Source organism: Cherax quadricarinatus, chromosome 56 (assembly GCF_038502225.1).
Source record: "Cherax quadricarinatus isolate ZL_2023a chromosome 56, ASM3850222v1, whole genome shotgun sequence".
Lineage (NCBI taxonomy): Eukaryota > Metazoa > Arthropoda > Malacostraca > Decapoda > Parastacidae > Cherax > Cherax quadricarinatus.
In genome coordinates, this window is record NC_091347.1 from 18392177 (window position 1) to 18414388 (window position 22212).

The 22212-nt window shown below is 38.0% G+C and overlaps 1 protein-coding gene across 9 annotated transcripts in view; it reads left to right on the plus strand.

Annotated features, from left to right (window-relative positions):
* The window catches only part of Smu1 (Smu1 spliceosomal factor), a 154416-nt gene that overhangs the window by 9448 nt on the left and 122756 nt on the right, over positions 1-22212 (plus strand). For 3 of the 9 annotated variants that reach the window (XM_070097125.1, XM_070097127.1, XM_070097124.1), the window contains one exon: positions 9945-10081. In XM_070097125.1, coding sequence (XP_069953226.1) covers positions 10017-10081 — 65 coding nt within the window. In that variant the 5' untranslated portion in view covers positions 9945-10016. Of the gene's footprint in view, positions 1-9361; positions 9483-9944; positions 10082-14738; positions 15721-19321; positions 19450-22212 lie in introns of those variants that run through there. The other 6 variants (XM_070097131.1, XM_070097129.1, XM_070097128.1 and 3 more) reach the window with 5 other exon arrangements.

Here is a 22212-nt window from a genome sequence, read left to right on the forward strand (position 1 = left end):
TGGCATGCATAACTCAGATAAAACACCTGTACTCCCTGGAATGCAGGTGGGAGAGATACATGATTATATACACCTGGAAAATCCTAGAGGGACTAGTACCAAACTTGCACACGAAAATAACTCCCTATGAAGGCAAAAGACTCGGCACACGATGCAACATTCCCCCAATGAAAAGCAGGGGTGTCACTAGCATGTTAATATACAACATAATAAGTGTCAGAGGCCCAAGACTGTTCAACTGCCTCCCAGCATACATAAGGGGGATTATCAATAGATCCCTGGCTGTCTTCAAGCAGGCAATGGACAAGCACCTAAAGTCGATACCTGACCAGCCGGGCTGTGATTCGTATGTTGGATTGCATGCAGCCAGCAGTAACAGCCTGGTTGATCAGGCCCTGATTCACAATGAGACCTGGTCACAGACTGGGCCATGGGGGTGTTGACCCCCGGAACTCTTTCTCCAGGTCTCCAGGTTCTCCAGGTAATAGTATGGATAGCTGCAATGGATGCAATGTTTCTGATTTTTTTGGGTGTTATTAATAACAGTAATTTTCTGGGAATAATTTACCTTTCCTGGTGCAATAAACCAAGTTTTCTGCCTGTGTTGTGTGCAATATTGCTGACTTTTTAGGGTTTACTTGGAGTTTACCTGGAGAGGGTTTTCGGGGTCGATGCCCCTGTGGCTCGGTCAGAGACCAGGCCTCATGGTGGATCAGGGTCTGATCATCCAGGCTGTTCCTGCTGGCTACACACAAGCTGATGTATGAACCACAGCCCGGTGTTATTAATAACAGTAATTTTCTGGGAATAATTTACCTTTGCACATGTAAATACTCCCGTTTTTCTGCAAAGTTCTTGTGTCCAATCCTCTTTATTTTTAGGGAGTTATGTGACAATAATTCCTTGTGAATACACAAATAACCCACACATAGAAGAGAGGAGCTTACGATGATGTTTTGGACCAAAACGTCATCGTAAGCTCCTCTCTTCTATGTGCGGGTTATTTGTGTATCAAAACAGTCACGGTATTGTGCCTTTTTTGGTTATTCCTTGTGAATAAAATATTTATTTAGTGTATGTGCTATGCTGTGTGGTTTATTATTTTATATTTGTAATTTCTGCTGTAGATAGCAAGTGCTAGTGATATCCAAAATGTCTGTTATCTTTGGAGAGAGTAGTACTGACAGGGATCTTGTAGAAGACCCTGAATCAAATTCCACTGCCGGTAAGGAATTGCATCCCACTGCTAGTAATGAATCACATCCCACTGCTAGTAATGAATCACATCCCACTGCTAGTAATGAATCACATCCCACTGCTAGTAATGAATCACATCCCAATGCTAGTAACATGAATAATGAAGCAGAATTTATAAGATTGAAATTAGTCATAAGCGGGGAAGAAAAGAGCAGTTAGGGATTGAACGTACAAAGTTCCAGGAACAGAAACAGTTAGAAATGTTTATGGCTCAAGAAAGAGACAAGGAGAGGCAGTTTGCTTCTCAACAAGCCACAATAAATATGGGTGAGGCATTTCATTTGGACAAAGCCATAAAATTTGTGCCCAGATTCCTAGAGAAAGACCAAGATAAGTTTTTACTGTTGTTCCAAAGGATGGCCAAATCCTAAGATAGGACAGACTAGGAATGGGCAACATTAGTATGAACTCACTTCATTAGGAATGGGTGACATTAGTACGAACCCGGTTAATTGGTAAAGGGTTACAAGCAGTTAGTTCTCTAGAGGAATGGGACTTTTCTGATTATAATAAACTGATGGAGGTAGTTTTACTTGCTTATCAGATGTTGCCAGAAAGGTATCAGCACAAGTTTAGTGGACTAAAGTTTCAGGCAGGTCAGTTTTTGGTGGAATATGGTTAGAAGTTGTTGCTTATAAACACGGGGTGTCGCTCAAAAGGTGTGGTAGACAATTATGAGGGTGTAATTTCCCTAATTTTGTTAGAGGATCTTTTGAGAAATGTTCCTACTGATCTTAAGGTATATCTTGAGGAGAAGGATCTTGATGATTTTAATCATGCTTTACAGCTGGGTGATAGATTTTTAGCTAACCAAAAACTTGATAGTAGTTACCACCCAGAACTTATTAATGCATGTAATGGTAAGTTTTCTCCACCCACCAGTAGGATTAAGAAATTTCAGAAGTTTAAGCCGCATTTTTCAGCCTCATAACCACCAGAGTTTCAATAACCTTAATTCTCCAGTACATGCCCAGGAAAGTTTTAAGTCAGCTGTCACAGGTCCAGGAATACAGGGAACATGTAGGAAGAGCCCAGTTCCCCAGGGACAAGGGCCCCAGCCTATGCCAAGTGGGCAGGGGGCTTTTTAACCTTATTACTGTACATATTACAATAAACAGGGACACCAGCCATATTACAGAAAATGCTTATGGACCAGGCTGCAGCAGATGGTTGATGATTTTGTGAAAAACAAAAATTACACTGGTTATTTAAGTGTATGTAGTTGTCTAGGGGATAATGGTTCTCATGAAAGATGCTGTTTTAGGCATCAATGCTTTCAATTGTAGATGCAGTTCTGAGCCCATTGTAGGAACAGAAACATGTTCTATGTTGACCTTACCTTGGACGAATTTTATCCAAACCTAGACAATTTATTTTATGAGGAATTCTGGACATGGCCTCATAAATCTAGTGAAAAGTCCCTGCTCATGCCTTCCTTTTCTGGGTTAGCAGAAGATATTTATGTTAAGGGGCACAATGGAGTGTCTGTCCTTTGGTCATATCGTTGTTATGCGAAATTATCGTTATGCGAATGAATTTTCCCCATAAGAAATAATGGAAATCAAATTAATCCGTGCAAGACACCCAAAAGTATGAAAAAAAAAAATTTTACCACATGAAATATACATTTTCCTACACACAAAGAGAACGATACATGCACAATAGTAGAGTAGTACATGCACAGTATATATTGTGCGTGTACTACTCTACTAAATGAAGAATAAATGACACTTACCTTTATTGAAGATGCAGCAATGACTGATAAGACACTGTGTCCTGGGAGTGCCTTTTCCTCCTGAGTACTGTAGGTCCTGTTTGGCATTTTCTTCCAGAACAGGCCTTATCACACTGTGTATGTCACTACAATTCTTAAATCTCTCAAACCAACCTTTGCTGGCTTTAAATTCACCAATATGAGCACTAGTTCCAGGCATTTTTCCCTGTTCACCTGGGTGTTAGTCGACTGGTGTGGGTTGCATCCTGGGAGACAAGATTAAGGACCCCAATGGAAATAAGTTAGACAGTCTTCGATGACACACTTTTTTGGGTTATCCTGGGTGGCTAACCCTCTGGGGTTAATTGTTTCTTGGTATTCTCAATAAGCCACACCAACAACGGTGCTACAGCAGCAGCAGCAGCAGCTGACAGTGCTACAGCAGCAGCAGCAGCGATGACAGTGCTACAGCAGCAGCAGACGATGTACTACACAGCAGCAGCAGCAGCAGACGGTACTACAGCAGCAGCAGCAGCAGACGGTACTACAGCAGCAGCAGCAGCAGCAGCTGACGGTGGTACAGCAGCAGCAGCAGCTGACAGTGCTACAGCAGCACCAGCAGCTGACAGAAGCTTTCTTGGGGCCCATGGTCACTTATTTTGCAGATAAAATCACCAAAAACACTGTAATAATACGAAATGTTACGATTGTATGCTTGGATGTTACCGCGGAGGCTGGCTTGTAAACAATGCCACCGGCAGAACATGTGAGGTTGGCTCAGGCCTCACATAGACGTGTCTCGGACGAACAGCGTTGAGCGGGTTTTTTAGCAGTATGCGAGGCAAAATCTTAGCAATAAAATGTATCGGTATGCGGATTTAACGTTATGTAAGGCCAACGGTATGCGGGGGTCCACTGTACTCATAAATTCTAGCGGCTTCAAATCAAGCAGGAGAAACCTGGTAGGCCCACATGTGAGAGAATGGGTCTGTGTGGTCACTGTGCACCACATAAAAAAAATCCTGCAGCACACAGTGCGTAATGAGAAAAAAAAACTGACCGTTTTTTTGGATTAAAACACCGACTTTGAGGTGTATTTTCGTATAGTATTTATCGTTGTATTCTTGTTTTCATGGTCTTAGGTGATAAAATGGAAAACATATTACAGAAATAGAGATGATTTTCATTACTTTCACAATGAAAACGGCCTTGAAACTGAGCTCAAAGTAGCGGAAATGTTTGATTTTTACCAATGTTCAGGAGTAAGCAAATCACACTACACATCCAATACACGTCAACTGGGGAGTCTAATATTCTTTCACTAGTGCACTGATATTATTTATACCATTTTTAAAATAATGCAGTAGTCTGCATACCAGTAAATTTTGTATTTTTTTGTATGAATAAAAAATCAAAATAGAAAGCAATAGTAATATAAGAGGGGCCTAGAGATGTGACTAATGAACAGAGGATATGTTATTTTAGTGCCAAGAATGTCTACCTTGTTTATTCTGGACCCCATTTTGAAATTGGCATCTTTTTTGATTTGCGTGAAATTGGCCAAATTGCCAATTTCTGACCACTTTATTGGGTAGTTCAGATTGGTAAATGGGAAGTTTCTTGTACTCAACTGATAGATAAAATGGAGTTCTAAAGAAACAGCTATGAGTTTGGTCAACTGGAACAACAGAATTGGCTAGAAACGGCTAAAATTCGGCGAAATCGCCTATACGTATATGTCGCCGAGACCGCTAACTTCGCGGCAGCGTAATTCCATGAGTTTTCGACCAAATTTCGAACTTTTGGTGTCATTACCATCGGGAAAAGATTCTCTGTCATTTCATAAGAAACAATTTTTTTTTTTTTTTTTTTCCAAAAAATTTTGCGACATAGAATGACAGTTTCAGAAAGGGGCCTGTGACAGTCAAAGGGTTAAAGTGTATGTAGGTGCCTGGAGGTAATGGTTTCCTTCAAACATACTGTGTTTTGGCATCATTGCATTAAATTGTAGCTGCAGCTCTGAGCCCATTGCAATAACACAAACTTCTCTTATGCTGACCTTACCATGGAGGATTTTATCTAAGGCTAGACAGTTTATTTTACAAGGAATTCTGGCCAGGGCCTTGTAAATCCTATGAAAAGTCCATGATCATGTCTTTCTCCAGGGCCACAGCAGACGTTTCTGTTTCCATGCCTTTTGGTTTGTGAAGTAGGTCTCTTTAACCCCTTGACTGTCGCAACCCCCAATCCTGAAGTGTCTCCTGGTATCGCAAAATTTAAAAAAAAAAAAATTATTTTTTCTTGTGAAATGATAGAGAATCTATTCCCGATTGTAATGACACCAAAAATCGTGAAATTTGATGGAAAACTCACGGAATTAGGCTCTCGCGAAGTTAGCGACCTCGGCGATATTTACAAATCGGCGATTTCGCCCACTTTGACCCCTATTTTTGGCTAATTCCATTCTTCCAATCGACCAAACTCATAGCTATTTCTTTAGAACTCCATTTTTTCTATCGATTGAGTACAAGAAACTGCCCATTTACCGATTTCAACCACCCAATAACATGGTCAGAAATTTGCAATTTGGCCAATTTCACGAAAATTAAAAAATATGACAATTTCAAAATACAACCCAAAATGAACAATGCAGACATTCTTGGCTCTAAAATAACATTTTCTTTGTTCATCAGTCATGTCTCCAAGCACCTCTGATATTACTCTTGCTTTCTATTTTGAATTTTTATTCAAGCAAAAAATAGAAGATTTACTGTTATGCAGACTACTGCAATACTGTAATAATTGTATAAATAACATCAACCCATTCATGACTGCATATTAGAATGGCTAGTTGGACATTTATTGGATAATGACATCATTTGTTTACTTTTGAACTTCGGCAAAACTCAAACATTTCCCCTACTTTGAGTTCCATTTCCAGGTTCTTTTTAGAGTTAAATCAATCAAAATCACCTCTATTTCTATAATATGTTTTCCATTCTATCAAATGAGATCAAGAAAACGATAATACAACCATAAATACTATACAAAAATAGACCACAAAGTCGGCGTTTTAATTAAAAAAAACAGTTGGATTTTTTTTTTCTCATTATGCACTGCATGCTCCAGGATTTTTTTTATGTGGTGCACACTGACCACACAGACCCATTCTCTCACATGTGAGCCTACCACCTTTCTCCTGCTTGATTTGAAGCCGCTAGAATTTATGAGTATATATACGTCAAACATGGTACCTCGTAAGACGTATATATACGACCTCGACAGTCAAAGGGTTAAAGTTACCAGGTATGTAGTATTGTAGATTTCTGTCTTTATAATATTTATCAATGAGGCTCTCGTACGATTTTAAAGCTTACCTGGTTGTTATAACTGAAGTTAGTTTGTAATATGTGGGATGAACCTGCGTCCCATTTTGAATATCTCTTGGAGAGATTTAGGACATTTCAAGTAAATGTAAATGACTAGAAGTTATCTGTTGGTCATTTTAGTATAACTTTGTTGGGTCATGATGTTGGTAGTGGCAAGAAATTTTGCCAAAGTTTTTGTTATTGAAAATTATCCATTTTCTCTTGATAAAAAGTTGCTACAAAGATTGTGGATTTGAAGAGGCTTTTAAGTATTTATTTATTTATTTATTTATTTATTTATTTATTTATTTGAACATGATACAGAAAAGTACAAGGAATACAATTTTTAAAGTGCAGCATGCCAAAGCCCCTTGTATGCAGAGCATTATGGGCAGGCTTAAAATTAACTTAACATTAACTAAGCAATGATATATTCAGTGGTACAAAAATTATTGTAAAACAGATAACAATTTAGTACAAATGAGTATTACAAAGACAGGTCATATGGTCATTTACTGTGTTGCTGTGTAATCAGTAGAATGGAGTATTCTGTTAGGTAATGAAGTTAACCCTTAAACGGTCCAAACGTATATATACGTTCACTCGCGCAGCGCCCCGAATATTTTGAAAAAAAAAAAAATCTTTTTTTTTATGTAGATAAAAAGAGCACTTTTTTTTAAGTGTTTTAGTACTTGCCGAGGTATGAGGCCGCGAAGTTGGCACTTGGCAATCACCTGACGGCAACATGAAGCACTGCTTCCTGCACAAATTCAACATATTTACCGTTTTCTTCCATTTTTTTTTCATTTTCTTGGTTTTCATGATATGATAATTATGTTTCATAGTAAGTCATTTGATATCAATGCCAATTTTTGTTTATACACCAATATTACATACAAAATTTTTATCACATTGTCATAAACACACATGTACACACTGACAGGTGATTTTGCACACCTGGCTGAATCACACATTATTATCTACAACTATATACAATTATTTACATGTCCCACTTACGTTTCTAGAACTCCACAATTGTATGATACTCCATGAAGCATGGATTCATACAGAGTGCCACCCCACACTGGTGACACATGAATCGTGTGTCCTTCCGCTGTTGGGGTCATTTTTAGGTGGTAGCACACACAATACACTTTTTCTGGGCATTCTTATTCTTTTGGGTAGGTGGTATTGGTACCAGATAGTGACAGTTAGGAGTGATTCGGTCTGGCACTTCCCCCACTGGCTGTGGTTGGGGGACAGGTTGTGGTGTGACAGGTCACTGTTGAGGGGAAGGTACAGGTGTGGTACCATACTTTCTTGCTATCTGTTTGATGAAATTCAGAGAGAAATCTGAATGTTCTTGAAGGGATAAAAGTATACACTGAATTTCTGCTTCAAATACATAAACACTTCCCGGATTTTGTATAGAAGGTCATTTCTGTCTGGCGTATTTCTGTCTGCGAAGTGCAACATTCATAGCAACAGAATGAATCTGTTGCAGGGAAGGAGGTCACGGAAAACTGGAGTACTGATGAAGTGGTCTGTAGACCAGTAATTATGTATATTGTTCTTATAGATATGTGGCATAAGCATGACAGTGGCAAGGAATAAATACATTTCAGCCACTGTTGTGTCTTTCCACCTGTGCAGCCGTGATGATTCTCCAACCTCTGTTGTGTTGTTCATGACATATTGGTAATAAATGTTTGTCTGAGTCACTATCAAGTTCATTATAGGCTCGTCAAAGTACAACTGGAAATAGTCTAACTCTGTAGACTCATTCGTTATGGGACTTTCTGGCTGGATACCACTTCCACTAGCATCAAAATCACAAGGCTTTGGCACGAATATACTTTGTGTCCAGTTCCACTCACAATCACATGGTGCAGGGTGGACCTGTGGCATGGGGCGAAGGGGGGCAGGAGGAGGAGGGAGAGGAGTGGAGGCAGCACATGGTTGAGGGAGTGCCGGGCGGTCCTTTGTCTGTCCACCCACTGCGCCATGTGGTCCAGGCACAATGCCACCCACCACTACTTCCTCCATCCCCGCATACTCCCCTTTGTGATCACTTTCACTATCAGTGGCCGGGGTTTTGGATCGTGACCTGCCACGACCCTTGGGGATTGCATATGGCACACTGCCTGAACATAGATAATGACACCTAAAAGTACGTTTCACTGGTGAATAATGAACGTCACTATCACTAGACGAATCCTCAATTGGCATAAAATCAATCTCATCATCACTTACATCACTTTCACTATCACTACTAAAACACCAGGAAAATGATAGTTTCCTCTTGCAAAGTTGCCTATGGGTAACACTTGCCACTCTAGAGGTGCTTGGCCCAGGGTCTTCTGTGGCCACACTGGCCACCCCAGAAGTGCTTGGCCTAGGGTCTGATGTGGCCACACTGGCTACCCCAGAGGTGCTTGGCCCTAGGACAGGTGTCACTACCCCAGAGGTGATGGGCTGGGGGTCATCTGGGTTATCGTCGATATTTTCACTAATTCCTTGAATATTACTGGCCCCATTGGTGTCAAATCCACTAAACACTCGAATAGTAGAGTGTTAATACAATGAGGCGTGAGTGAATCACGAGGATGTGCCATGATGTTGACCCAGGATGGAGCTGAATGTAATTGGTCCTACCATGTGGTACCCAGGTGTCTCAGATTTTTTGTATACTGCGCACACCCATTCTCTCATGTCTAGGCAACTCAGGCCTATCGCGCTAATTTTGAACGAATGAAAAATAAAACGTATATATACGTTTGGGGCGCTACGCACGTGAACGTATATATACGTTTGGACCGTTTAAGGGTTAAATAGTAACAAAGTTTGATTGGGTCACAGGTTGACATTTATGAGATACAATAATGAGATACATATATGACATACAATTTATGAGATACAATTTATGAGATACAATTATTCAGTATTTATTTAGTTGTGGGTGAGTAAGTGATTTTTGAGAAGAGACTTGAATTTATAAACAGTGTTTCTTTTATATTCACAGGTAATGAATTCCAGATTTTAGGGCCGTTTATGTGCATTGAGTTTTTGCATAGCGCGAGATGGACATGAGGAACATCAAAGAGTGATCTGTGCCTTGTGTTATGGTCATGTGTTCTGTTAAGGTTGGTAAGGAGATGTTTGAGGGGAGGGTTTATGTCAGAGTTAAGTGTTCTATGTATGTAGTAGGTGCAGTAATAAGTATGGATGTTTTGTATTGTGAGTAGGTTTAGAGTTTTGAATATTGGTGGAGTGTGTTGTCTGTAGTGGGAATTTATTCTGACTGCAGCCTTTTGTTGGGTGATTAGTGGTCTGAGATGGTTTATTGTTGTTGAGCCCCATGCACAAATTCCATAGGTGAGATAGGGGTAAATAAGTGAGTGATATAGGGCCAGGAGGGCTGACTGTGGAACATAGTACTGTATCTTCGATAGTATGCCTACGGTCTTGGAAATTTTTTTTGGAAATTTGTTGTATATGTGTTTGAAATTTGAGTCTATTATCAAGGTTGATTCCTAAGAATTTTCCCTCTTATAGAAATAATTTGTTTCTTAGATTTTTGAAAGGCATTTGTTTCTGTCTTACAGTTGATGAATGTGATTGTGAAGTAAGGGAAGCCATAGCCAAGAAGAGGTAGCCAGAAGCAGTGAGTCGAAATCATGGGGAGTGCAAACCTGAGGCAGCAAGTGGAAACTAGAATAGGAAGCCTGTGGAAAACTACCTGGTATGTATTATTGTTTAATTGTCAAAGTGAGGCAGATTGATGTCTTAAAAATATTTATGAAAGGTTACCTGACTGTTATAATTGTATTTGTTCATACGTGGGATGAAAATGTGTCCTTTGTTCAATATGTGTTGGATAGGTTTAGGACATTTAAAGTAAATGTAAATGACTTCAAGTCATATGTTGGCCATTTGAATACCACTTTGTTGGATCTGGAAGGTAGTGGGAAAGTGCCATGTAAATTTGCCAAAGTGTTTGCTATTAAAAAATAAACACTCTGCCTGTGTGTGTCCCTCCCTCCTTCCCTCCATCCCTCTGCCTGTGTGTGTCCCTCAACCCCACTCTGCCTGTGTGTGTCCCTCCCCCCTCATCTGCCTGTGGGTGTCCCTCCTCTCTCTGCCTGTGTGTGCCTCTCTCTCCCCCCCCTCTCTGCTTATGTGTGTGTCCCTCCCTCCCTCCCCCTCTGCCTCTGTGTGTCCTTCCCTCACCCCCTCTCTGCCTGGGTCTGTGTGTGTGTGTGTCCCTCCCTCCCCTCTCTGCCTATATGTGTCCCTCCTCCCTCTCTGCCTATATGTGTCCCTCCCCCCTCTCTGCCAGTGTATGTGCCCCTTCCCTCCCCCATCTGCCTGTGTGTGTGTGTCCTTCCCTCCCCCCTCTCTGCCTGTGTGTGTGTGTGTCCCTCCATCCCCCTCTCTACCTGTGTGTATGCCCCTCAACTCCCCCCTCTGTCTATGTGTGTGTGTCCTTCCCTCCCCCCTAATTACCTAATATAATCTGATTTCTTGATACAAATTTCTTTATACATAACCCTTCTTAAATAAAAACTTGAGGCACTTCAAACACTAAACTTTATGTTTGGAGGCACTTTAAACACTAAACATTATGTTCTGAGGCACTTCAAACACTAAACTTTATGTTTGGAGGTACTTCAAACACTAAACTTTATGTTCTGAGGCACTTCAAACACTAAACATTAGGTTCTGAGGCACTTCAAACACTAAACTTTATATTTGGAGGCACGTCCAACACTAAACTTCATGTTCAAAGGCACTTCGAACACTAAACATTAGGTTCTGAGGCACTTCCAACACTAAACTTTATGTTCAGAGGTACTTCAAACACTAAACTTTATGTTCTGAGGCACTTCAAACACTAAACTTTATATTTGGAGGCACTTCAAACACTAAACTTTATGTTCGGAGGCACTTCGAACACTAAACTTCATTTTCTGAGGCACTTTAAACACTAAATGTTGTTTAAAATAGTATGAAACACTAACAAGCTGATGAGTAAGACATGTGCAAGAGTTGAATATCTTTAATGTTGAATTATTTTGCCTACGTGGTTGGTTTCTTCAGTCAAATACAGAGAAAGGATTGTAGGCAGCAGGAATGGTGAAGAGGTAACAATGATGTAATCAGTTGATCAACCTTAGATAAATAATTTGAGGTAGTCAGTCCCTCAGCCTTTTGAAGGCTTCAGGTTCATATTGCTCCAAACCATGGACATCAACTCTTCTCCAGGCTGAGGGACTCACCATCTCAAACTATATCTCCAAGAATGATTGACTGATTACATAATCTTCACTTTGCTACTGCTCTTACTGCCTACAATCTTTTCTCTACATTTGACTGAAGAAGCTTACCAAATAGGTGAAACATTTCAACAGTAAAGGTATTCAGTTGTTGCTTGTGTGTCTTACTAAACTTTGTGATATGCGGTCATCTACTGTTTGACATATATCAGACCATCAAACACTACATGTACACACTCCTGTAGGCTCTACTCTCTCTCATGCACTCTTTTAAATTAACATTATGGTCAGCCCTTAATATAACTTACTAATGCAGGGAAGGTGATTGTTCATGCCAGTTGTCTTTTTGTCCGAGTAACAGTAACAGACAATATTTGGATATAATGTAATAAGACTGCTAAACCCAAAACATAAATTTGCTGAGTGGAATTAAGTCCAAATTTTACTTATGTTGCCAACTTTAAGAATAACAGACAGTTCTAAAATTTGACAAACTTGTTGCTTCCAAGTGCTGTCCGACCACAGATTTGGTGTGTCAGTAATCAGTTAAATGCTGGTCAGTTAACTGAAGGTTTTACTCTACACATATTTGATAACTGTTCTGTCTTATTTAACTGTATTTATCAACATCTTATTTTTTCAACAAATCTTAATCTGTACTAATCAGTAGACAAACAATTATTTTTCTTTTTCTTACAGTGGTATCAGAAGCTTATTATCACAGAAATGCATGTACAACCTGCATTAGGTGAGAACCACATCAACATGAACCATGGCACCCAACAGGAATACTATTGATGCTGGAGATGCCAAGAAGAAAATTAAGTGTGAAACTAAGAGTGTTTCTAAGACAGGAAAATTATTACATATAATAATTCACTTGTCTTGGAAACACACTTAGTTTCACACTTAATTATCTTCTTGGCACCTCCAGTATCATTAGTATTCCTGTTAGTAGTATTCCCGTTGGGTGACGTTGCTCATTCTCAAACATGAAATGAATAGATGCTAATACAGGTACTCCTCACTTAATGACCTACCTGTTAATGATCGCTCGGACTTAGGACTAGTTTTCCAACTAGTATGCGAACCTAATTAATGTATATTACAGCTGATTTCTTCTATTCTGTTTATTACAGTATGCAGTACACTACTGTATAAACATTTCAAAATATACTATAAATATTATAAATGGTGCAAAGGTGACATTAAAACAATATCTATTGATGGTTAACCCACTGACCTACTCTTAGGAATGGAATTCGGTCATTAAGTGAGGAGTACCTGTATACAAAATTATTTGATGGACAATCTCAGCAAAGGACACAACACTTCCACAAAACAACTGTACATTGGTTCTCTCCTGTGAGTCTGTTGACTATTGAAAATTTTGCTGGATTATGCTATTTAACCAGTGGTGGCTCATCTATAGGCACTGTGAAACTGCAGCACCCCCTAATTTCACTTGATATTATCGATAACATCCAATATCATGAGTCTTTTCTTTTATTCTTTAATTCCAATAATTCTTTAATTCCAATATCATGAGTTCTTTTCTTTAATTCTTCTTTATACTTTTATATATATTTCTTAAGCTTAATGTCAGTAGTCATCCCCTGGTACAGTGGAACCCTGGTTTTCAAACTTAATCCATTCCAGAAGGTCGTTCTAAAATCAAAACGTGCGAAAACTGAATCAATATTTCCCATAAAAAATATTGTAAATACAATTATAGTGTTGCAGCTCTTCAAAGATTAGTTTAATGGTTAGCTCTTCCCTGTGGTTATCCACCAACTCTTCCACATTCATTACTTACCTTAAAATATTTGTAGTCTTAATGTAGGGCGAGAGGTGAGTAGTACTTTTTTGTAGGAAGTCACTGTGTCTGACTTTTTTTGGGTTAGCCTAGATTATCTACACATATGCTGCTATGTATAATCTATGTAACTGTATTTATGTATACCTGAATAAACTTGCTAAGTAGCCGGTAGATGTAGGTAGCCGGTACAGGTAGGTAGCCAGTAGGTAGCCTGGGATACATACATACACCTACCTACATAGCTACATGATATTTAATGCGGCCCAGACATATTATTACCATTAACATAGCTTGTTCACTGAGTTTAATTGTTTATAACAACTACCTTTAGATGCCATCATAAACAAAGGGAGAAGTAATGAATAATTCATGCTGAGAATCATAAACAAAAGCAAGACGCAGATTCGTACACTTTTCTCTAATGGTCGACCAGAAAAAAAATGAAAACATAATGTTTTTCCTGCACCGACCACCACCCTTCAATGGCATATAAACATTGCATGTTTATACTATGCTATGTAACGTGTTTCTTATGTAATTTTGAAGAAAATATCATGGATGGAATAATGAAAAAGTCCATATTAACATAAAACAAAACATTTAATGTGTCCAAGAGTGAGTCACCAACATATGAGTGGCTCAGGCGCACACGTCCAATACGTATGATTTCCAGATCAAGGTCCAGTATCCGGAACTAAATTCTGCACAAAAAAGGTTCTAAAACCGAATTGTCTGATAGCTGGAGAGTGCGAAAACCGGGGTTCCACAGTACGTGAAAAAATTACAAAAATCATTGTATGAACTGTGCGCTTCGCACTTCCAGCGACTCGGTGTTTAGCTGTTGTGCGCATGCGCACATATCTGAGATAAGATGCTGCACTCTATGTAGACAGAGCACTGTTGCTGACGCAGTGCCGACCCTGTTGTATAGGGTCAGCACAGTGTACCGTTTCTTTCTGAATCGGCGACGTTTCGTGCTTAAAAACCGTGTACTATATTCTTGCATGTGATAAAGTGTACAATTAGATGATTATCATGCTTCCAGATATTTTATTTAACCCTTTCAGGGTCCAAAGGCCAAATTTCAAAGTGCACACCAGTCTCCAAGAATTTTCAAAAAAATAATTTTGTTATTTTTTCTTATGAAATGGTAGAGAATCTTTTTCTGAAGGTAATAAAACAAAAAGTACACCTTCCATCCGACTTACGACCTGCTCGACTTACGACCACTCGACTTACAACAGTGTTTTTTATGCCAAATTTCTGGGAAATAAACAACTATTTGAATTCCATTTTGATTTTTAATTCACATAATGAATTTTTATTCAAACCAAAAAATTGAAGATTTACTGTCATGCAATATTGTAATAATTGTATAAATAATATCACCACATTTGTGAACGTATATTAGACCCACCAGCAGGCGTGCATTAGACGTGTGAGGTCATTTGTTTACTCTTGAACATAGGCAAAAATTTAACATTTCCGCTACTTTGAGCTCAGTTTCAAGCCATTTTCAGTACTAAAACCAATCAAAATCATCTCTATTTCTGTAATATACCTTCCATTCTATCAAATGAGACCAAGAAATTGCAAATACAGCCATAAAGAACATACAAAAAAACAATGCAAAGTTGCTGTTTTAATCGAAAATTACTATCTCAGTTTTTTCTCTCATTGTGCACTGTGTGCTCCAGGATTTGTTTTATATGGTGCACACATACCACATAGATGTATTCTCTCATATCTAGGCCCAAATTTACTTCTCACAGCTTATCAGAGTGAGCTGAGCTCATGACGTAGATCTACAGCACGGACCATCAAAGGGTTAATTCATACTTTTTTTTGGTTATTTTATTTAACAAAAAATTTAAATAAGTTCTGTGACTGTAAGTGAACATCAGCAGCTAAGTTTTCACATTTGTCTCTCCATGATAAAGTTACAGTTAAGAAAAGAGGCCATTCAACACCAGATATTCAAATATCTCAGACAAGAATAAGCAACAACAAGAAGTATATTCATAGCTTTAATTCTGAATGTTACCAAGGGAAAAGTTGGCTTTGTGGCTGTGATGTACAAAATGCATTGTTTTGCTTCCCGTGTTTGCTGTTTGAATGTGATGTAACATGGACAAAAGACGGTTCTAGAAGTATAAACAAAATAAAAAAAAAACAGGAGAAGTCAAAGATCCACAAAGAAAATGTGGTTTCACTGTCACTTTTAGGAAATGTAAATATTAAGGAGAAAATTTGTGAAGCATACAGGCTGGAACTATAACAATTTATGTAAGTATAAAATATTTTTTTTTTTTTTTATGATTTTATCAACCGTACGTATAAATTTTTTTTATATGCTTCTTTCATTTTACACAATATTACAAAAATTGCCAACAGTTTTCTGAAGCAGCAGCACCACTAATTTTAGCTATGAACTGCCACTATATTTAACTATCCTTGATCTTGCAGTGCTAATACCAAAAATAAATAAGTGCCTTGAAGCTTGCTGCTTGTTACAGGCGGCCTCCTAGGCTAACATAGTATATATTATTTTTGCAAATAAACTCTGAAATAAGTGTGGATAACAGCTGCCTATAAAAGTTTTATGTCTAAGTTACAATATAAAGCACCTGTCAAGTTTTATGTCTAAGTTACAATATAAAGCACCTGTCAAAAAGCACCTGTCAAGTTTTCACTAATTTCTTTCTTGGTCAAAATCATCATAATAGTAGCAGCATGACAAGTGTCTTTTTCTTTTGCATAGTTTCAGCAACATGAATATTTGGTTCATTTTCTGAAGGTCGCTGCATAACAATTTTAAAAATAATAATTTAACCCTAACATTAACCCTTAAACGGTCCAAACGTATATATACGTTCACACGCGTAGCGCCCCAAACGTATATATACGTTTTCTTTGTCATTCATTCAACATTGCCACAATAAGCCTGAGTCACCTAGACATGAGAGAATGGGTGTGTGAACTCACTGTGTTCCATATTAAAATAATTGGGGATGCCTGGATACCATATGCTCTTTTTTCCTTTTAAAAGAAAAAATTTCTTTTTCCCTCAAAAAATTTGGGGCGCTACGCAAGTGAACGTATATATACGTTTGGACCGTTTAAGGGTTAAGTAATTAAGTTTATTTAGGTACAGGTATACACAAATTCAGTTACACAAATTATCATACACACAGTGGAACCTCAGTCTTTAAACAGCTCCCTACCTGAACAATTTGGTAAAAAAAAAAATCGCTCGGTAGTTGACCATTTGCTCGGCAATTCACCAAACAAATACAACATGCCACAACTTCACTGTCAACTATTTATTGTTTCTTTGCATTTTTTGGGTGTTTTTTTATATTGTATAAATAAATCACCATGGTTTCTAAGATTAGTGATAACAGCCAACAAAAAAGAAATTTGGTTGGGAAAAATTCATTTGGTACTAAAACAGTTTGGCACTCAAACAGCCTTCTGGAATGTTAGGTAAGTTCAACTACCAAGGTTACACTGGATTAACGGATGTCCTGTGGTAGTAGGTTGGTAGACACCAACCACCCAGGGAGGTACTACTGTCCTGTGGTAGTAGGTTGGTAGACACCAACCACCTACGGAGGTACTACTGTCCTGTGGTAGTAGGTTGGTAGACACCAACCACCCAGGGAGGTACTACTGTCCTGTGGTAGTAGGTTGGTAGACACCAACCACCCAGGGAGGTACTACTGTCCTGTGGTAGTAGGTTGGTAGACAGCAACCACCTACGGAAGTACTACTGTCCTGTGGTGGTAGGTTGGTAGACAGCAACCACCTACGGAGGTACTACTGTCCTGCCAATTAAGTGTAAAACGGAAACCGTTAATTGTTTTACATGATGGTAGGATTGCTGGTGTCTTTTTTTCTGTCTCATAAACATGCAAGGTTTCAGGTACATCTTGCTACTTCTACTTAAACTTAGGTCACACTACACATACATGTACAGGCATATATATACACAACCCTCTGGGTTTTCATGTTTTCTTACTAGTTCTTGTTTATTTCCTCATATCTCCATGGGAAAGTGGAACAAAATTCTTCCTGCATAAGTCATGCTTGTCATAACAGGCAACTAAAATGCCATGAGCAAGGGGCTAGTAATCCCTTCTCCTGTATATATTACTAAATTTAAAGAGAGAAACTCATTTTTCTTTTTAGATCACCCTGTCTTGATGGGATATAGCCAGTTTGTTGAAAAAATTATTAATATCTGTACATTACCTAGGATAACACAAAAAAGTCAGAATCCATTGATTCATCATGAGCACTTTTTTGATATTCCAATTTTTTTAATTTTTTGAATATTAACCATTTAACTAATTCTTCTGAGTTTTCAAATAAATTCATATTACACAAGAAATCCTCCTCCTTGCCTGTCTATATTGGCAGTAATTATGAGCAGGACATTATGCTAGACACATGGTGTCTCTATTATTGGTAAAAAACATACTGAAATGTGTCATAAGTATGTTCCCAAATTTAATAATGTCCAGTGTGTTCTGAGAATTATAGAAAATACTTTATACAAAATATAAAAGAACAAATATACAGTGCACTCTTGCTTTCTTTTAAATTATTAATGTGAAACCATTATGGTGTTGATAGGGGTGGCCACCTCATTCAATTTTTTATAATTATGGTGCTTACTGGAAACTACTGTTCACACCCACAAAATGCTACTTTTCTACAGTAATCAACATAAAGAATTATGTCATGCCTTACACATTCCCATGAATGATATTATACATTTCTCAATACATACAGCTTGCTTGGCTATTTTGCATTTGTTATTGTGTAAAACTTTTATATCTTAATGTAATAACTGTTATTCTAACTATACAGTATATAATGAAAACAACCCAGTTCCATATAATGGTGGGCCCTGCTTAAACAGCAGGTTAGCTTCCGGGGTAATGATGTAAAAACAAATTTGATGAAAAATGAAACAGCAGTTTTCACTTTCAAATGCATATAAAAGCCTGATAACATGTTTACAATATCATATATTAAGTGAACAATACAGCTAGGTCTAAAAAAAACATATACATTCTCTCCTCACTTAGCAACATACTCGTTTACTAATGCCTCGGACTTATGATGGGCTATCTGACCAGTGTGGATACCTAAATAATGTATATTAGAGCTGATTTCCTCTTATTCTTTTATTTCAATAACAGTACATTATTGTATAAACAGTTAAAAATATACCAGGTATGTTATAAATGGTGCAAAGGTGACATTAAAACAATATCAAAGATGGTTGACACAAACTCACTACTATTATAGTATGATCCTCACTTAGCGACGAATTTGTTTAACAACGTGGTCTCAGGAACGGAACTCTGTTGTTAAGTGAGGAGAGGCTGTACAGTACACACAATACTTACCTTAAAATACTCTTTGTCCTTAGCTTATAATGAGTGGTAAATATATTTATTGTATGAAATCTGAATAAATAAAGAATTAGTATAATTGAAAGCTGCTGCATTTATGAAATGTCATAAAACAAAGTGCTGTAAAGTGGGGCCTGCCTGTACTATATGGTGCTACAGTGTAATAACATTAACCACACATTGATCAGAAGTATGTTATCACTTTGCAAAGAAATGATTTGTTATGTTAGTAAATTTTTTCATGGAACTCAATGAGTAACATTGATTTCTTAAAATTTATTGTTTGGTATGCATAAGACAAAAGTAGAGCAGGCCAGTTCAGCATTAAATGCTTGTCAGCTTCTGACTTAAGTACAGTATAATTATATTTTGCAAAGTTAATTCCAAAAGATAGTGATGCTAAATTGAGTTTAAAGTTTGGCTATGTTTTTTTCTGCATGTACACAATTCTCCTCCTGAAGGGAGAAACAAGATGACCATTGCAAGACACTTCCTAGATTACTGTGAGAAAGCCAATAAAAGAATTTATGCCAGCAATTGGCGTGGCTTACACATCCATTCTAGGCTCCTCTACATAGCAACTGACTGGGTAAATATTGAAGTTATTGTTCATTAAAACTGTAAAAGAATTTCAGTGCAGACAGATTAGACTTTCAAGATTACATTATCTTGTTGCATATACATACCCCATTTTTTATGTCTATTTATGTCACCTGGAGACAAGTACAATCAAACGTAGATCTACGTTCAGAGTGCTATGCGAGCGAACGTAGATCTACGTTCAGAGTGCTACGCGAGCGAACGTAGATCTACGTTTGGACAGTTCAAGGGTTAAATATTATATAGTAGGGTATGCAGGGTAAGCAGAAATTATAAGGTTGAAATTATTCATAATTGGGGAAGAAAAAGAGTGGTTAACCCGTAAACGGTCCAAACGTATATATACGCTTTTACCGCTAGTGCCCCAAACGTATATATACGTTTTATGTGTCCTACATTTAACGTTTCCACGATAAGCCTGAGTCAACTAGACATGTGAGAATGGGTGTGAGCACTCACTGTGCACCATATTAAAATAATTGGGGATGCCTGGGTACCATATGCTCTTTTTTCCTATTAAAAAACAACAATTTTTTTGTTCTCAAAAAAGTTGGGGCAGTATGGTAGTGAACGTATATATACGTTTGGACTGTTTACAGGTTAAGGATTGAACATACAAAGTTCCAGGAACAAAAAGAGTTAGAAATGTTTAGGTTTCAAGAAAAAAGCAAAGAGAAGCAGTTTGCTTCTCAACAAGCCACAATAAATAGAGTAGAGCCATTTAATTTGGACAAAGTCATAAAATTTGTGCCAGATTTCCTAGAGAAAGACCCAGACCAGTTTTTCCTGTTGTTTGAAAGGCTGGCCAGATTCCAAGATTGGCCGGACAAGGAATGGGTGACATTAGTACAAACCCAGTTAATTGGTAAAGGGTTATAAGCAGTTAGTTCTCTAGAGGAATGGGACTTTTCTGATTATAATAAACTGATGGAGGTAGTTTTACTTGCTTATCAGATGTTGCCAGAAAGGTATCAGCACAAGTTTAGAGGACTAAAGTTTCAGGCAGGTCAGTTTTTGGTGGAATACAGTCAGAAGTTGTCGCTTATAAACACGTGGTGTCGCTCAAAAGGTGTGGTAGACAATTATGAGGGTGTACTTTCCCTAATTTTGCTAGAGGATCTTTTGAGAAATGTTCCTCCTGACCTTGAAGGTATATCTTGATGAGAAGGATCTTGATGATTTTAATCATGCTTTACAGCTGGGTGATAGATTTTTACCTAACCAAAAACTTGATAGTAGTTACCACCCAGAACTTATTAAGAAATTTCAGAAGTTTAAGCCACATTTTTCGGCCTCATAACCACCAGTTTTAATAACCGTAATTCTCCAGTACATGCCCAGGAAAGTTTTAAGTCAGCTGTCACAGGTCCAGGAATACAAGGAACATGTAGTTAATGCTGGGGTTGTTACAGGTCAGAACCCTCAGTCTATGCTCTCTGCTGTTCAGAACATGATTCTCTTGGCAAATCAGAGACAAAGCAAATCTAAGTGATCTTCAGTACTCATAATGTTGCTGCAGATGAAGCTTACTTTTACAATGAAAACTCCACCTTGCATTACATTATAATGGTTGCACTAGGTAATATAGTAGTTTATCAAGATCAGGTTCGGTATAGGCACAGGGAAATTTGCCATTTTTCTTGATACAAGAGTTAAATGAGTAAAGACAGCATTTCATGTGATATACATTGTGTACATATTTTCAGTGTACATAACCTGTAACTGTTTTGCATGATGGTAGGATTGCTGGTTTCTTTTTCTGTCTCATAAAAACGCTAGATAACAGGGATATCGTGCTACTCCTACTTACACTTTGGTCACACGTCACAGACACGCACATGCATATATATATATACATACATCTAGGTTTTTCTACTTTTTCTAAATAGCTCTTGTTCTCCTTTATTTCTTCTATTGTCCATGGGGAAGTGGAAAAGAATCTTTCCTCCGTAAGCCATGCGTGTCGTATGAGGCGACTAAAATTCCGGGAGCAATGGGCTAGTAACCCCTTCTCCTGTAGACATTTACTAAAAAAGAGAAGAAGAAAAACTTTATAAAACTGGGATGCTTGAATGTGCATGGATGTAGTGCAGATGACAAGAAACAGATGATTGCTGATGTTATGAATGAAAAGAAGTTGGATGTCCTGGCCCTAAGCGAAACAAAGCTGAAGGGGGTAGGGGAGTTTCGGTGGGGGGAAATAAATGGAATTAAATCTGGAGTATCTGAGAGAGTTAGAGCAAAGGAAGGGGTAGCAGTAATGTTGAAGGATCAGTTAAGGAAAGAGAAAAGAGAATATGAATGTGTAAATTCAAGAATTATGTGGATTAAAGTAAAGGTTGGATGCAAAAAGTGGGTCATACATATTTTAAGAAAAAGAGGATGAATAATAAGCGTGTATGCACCTGGAGAAGAGAGGAATGTAGAGGAGAGAGAGAGATTTTGGGAGATGTTAAGTGAATGTATAGGAGCCTTTGAACCAAGTGAGAGAGTAATTGTGGTAGGGGACCTGAATGCTAAAGTAGGAGAAACTTTTAGAGAGGGTGTGGTAGGTAAGTTTGGGGTGCCAGGTGTAAATGATAATGGGAGCCCTTTGATTGAACTTGGTATAGAAAGGGGTTTAGTTATAGGTAATACATATTTTAAGAAAAAGAGGATGAATAAGTATACAAGATATGATGTAGGGCAAAATGACAGTAGTTTGTTGGATTATGTATTGGTAGATAAAAGACTGTTGAGTAGACTTCAGGAT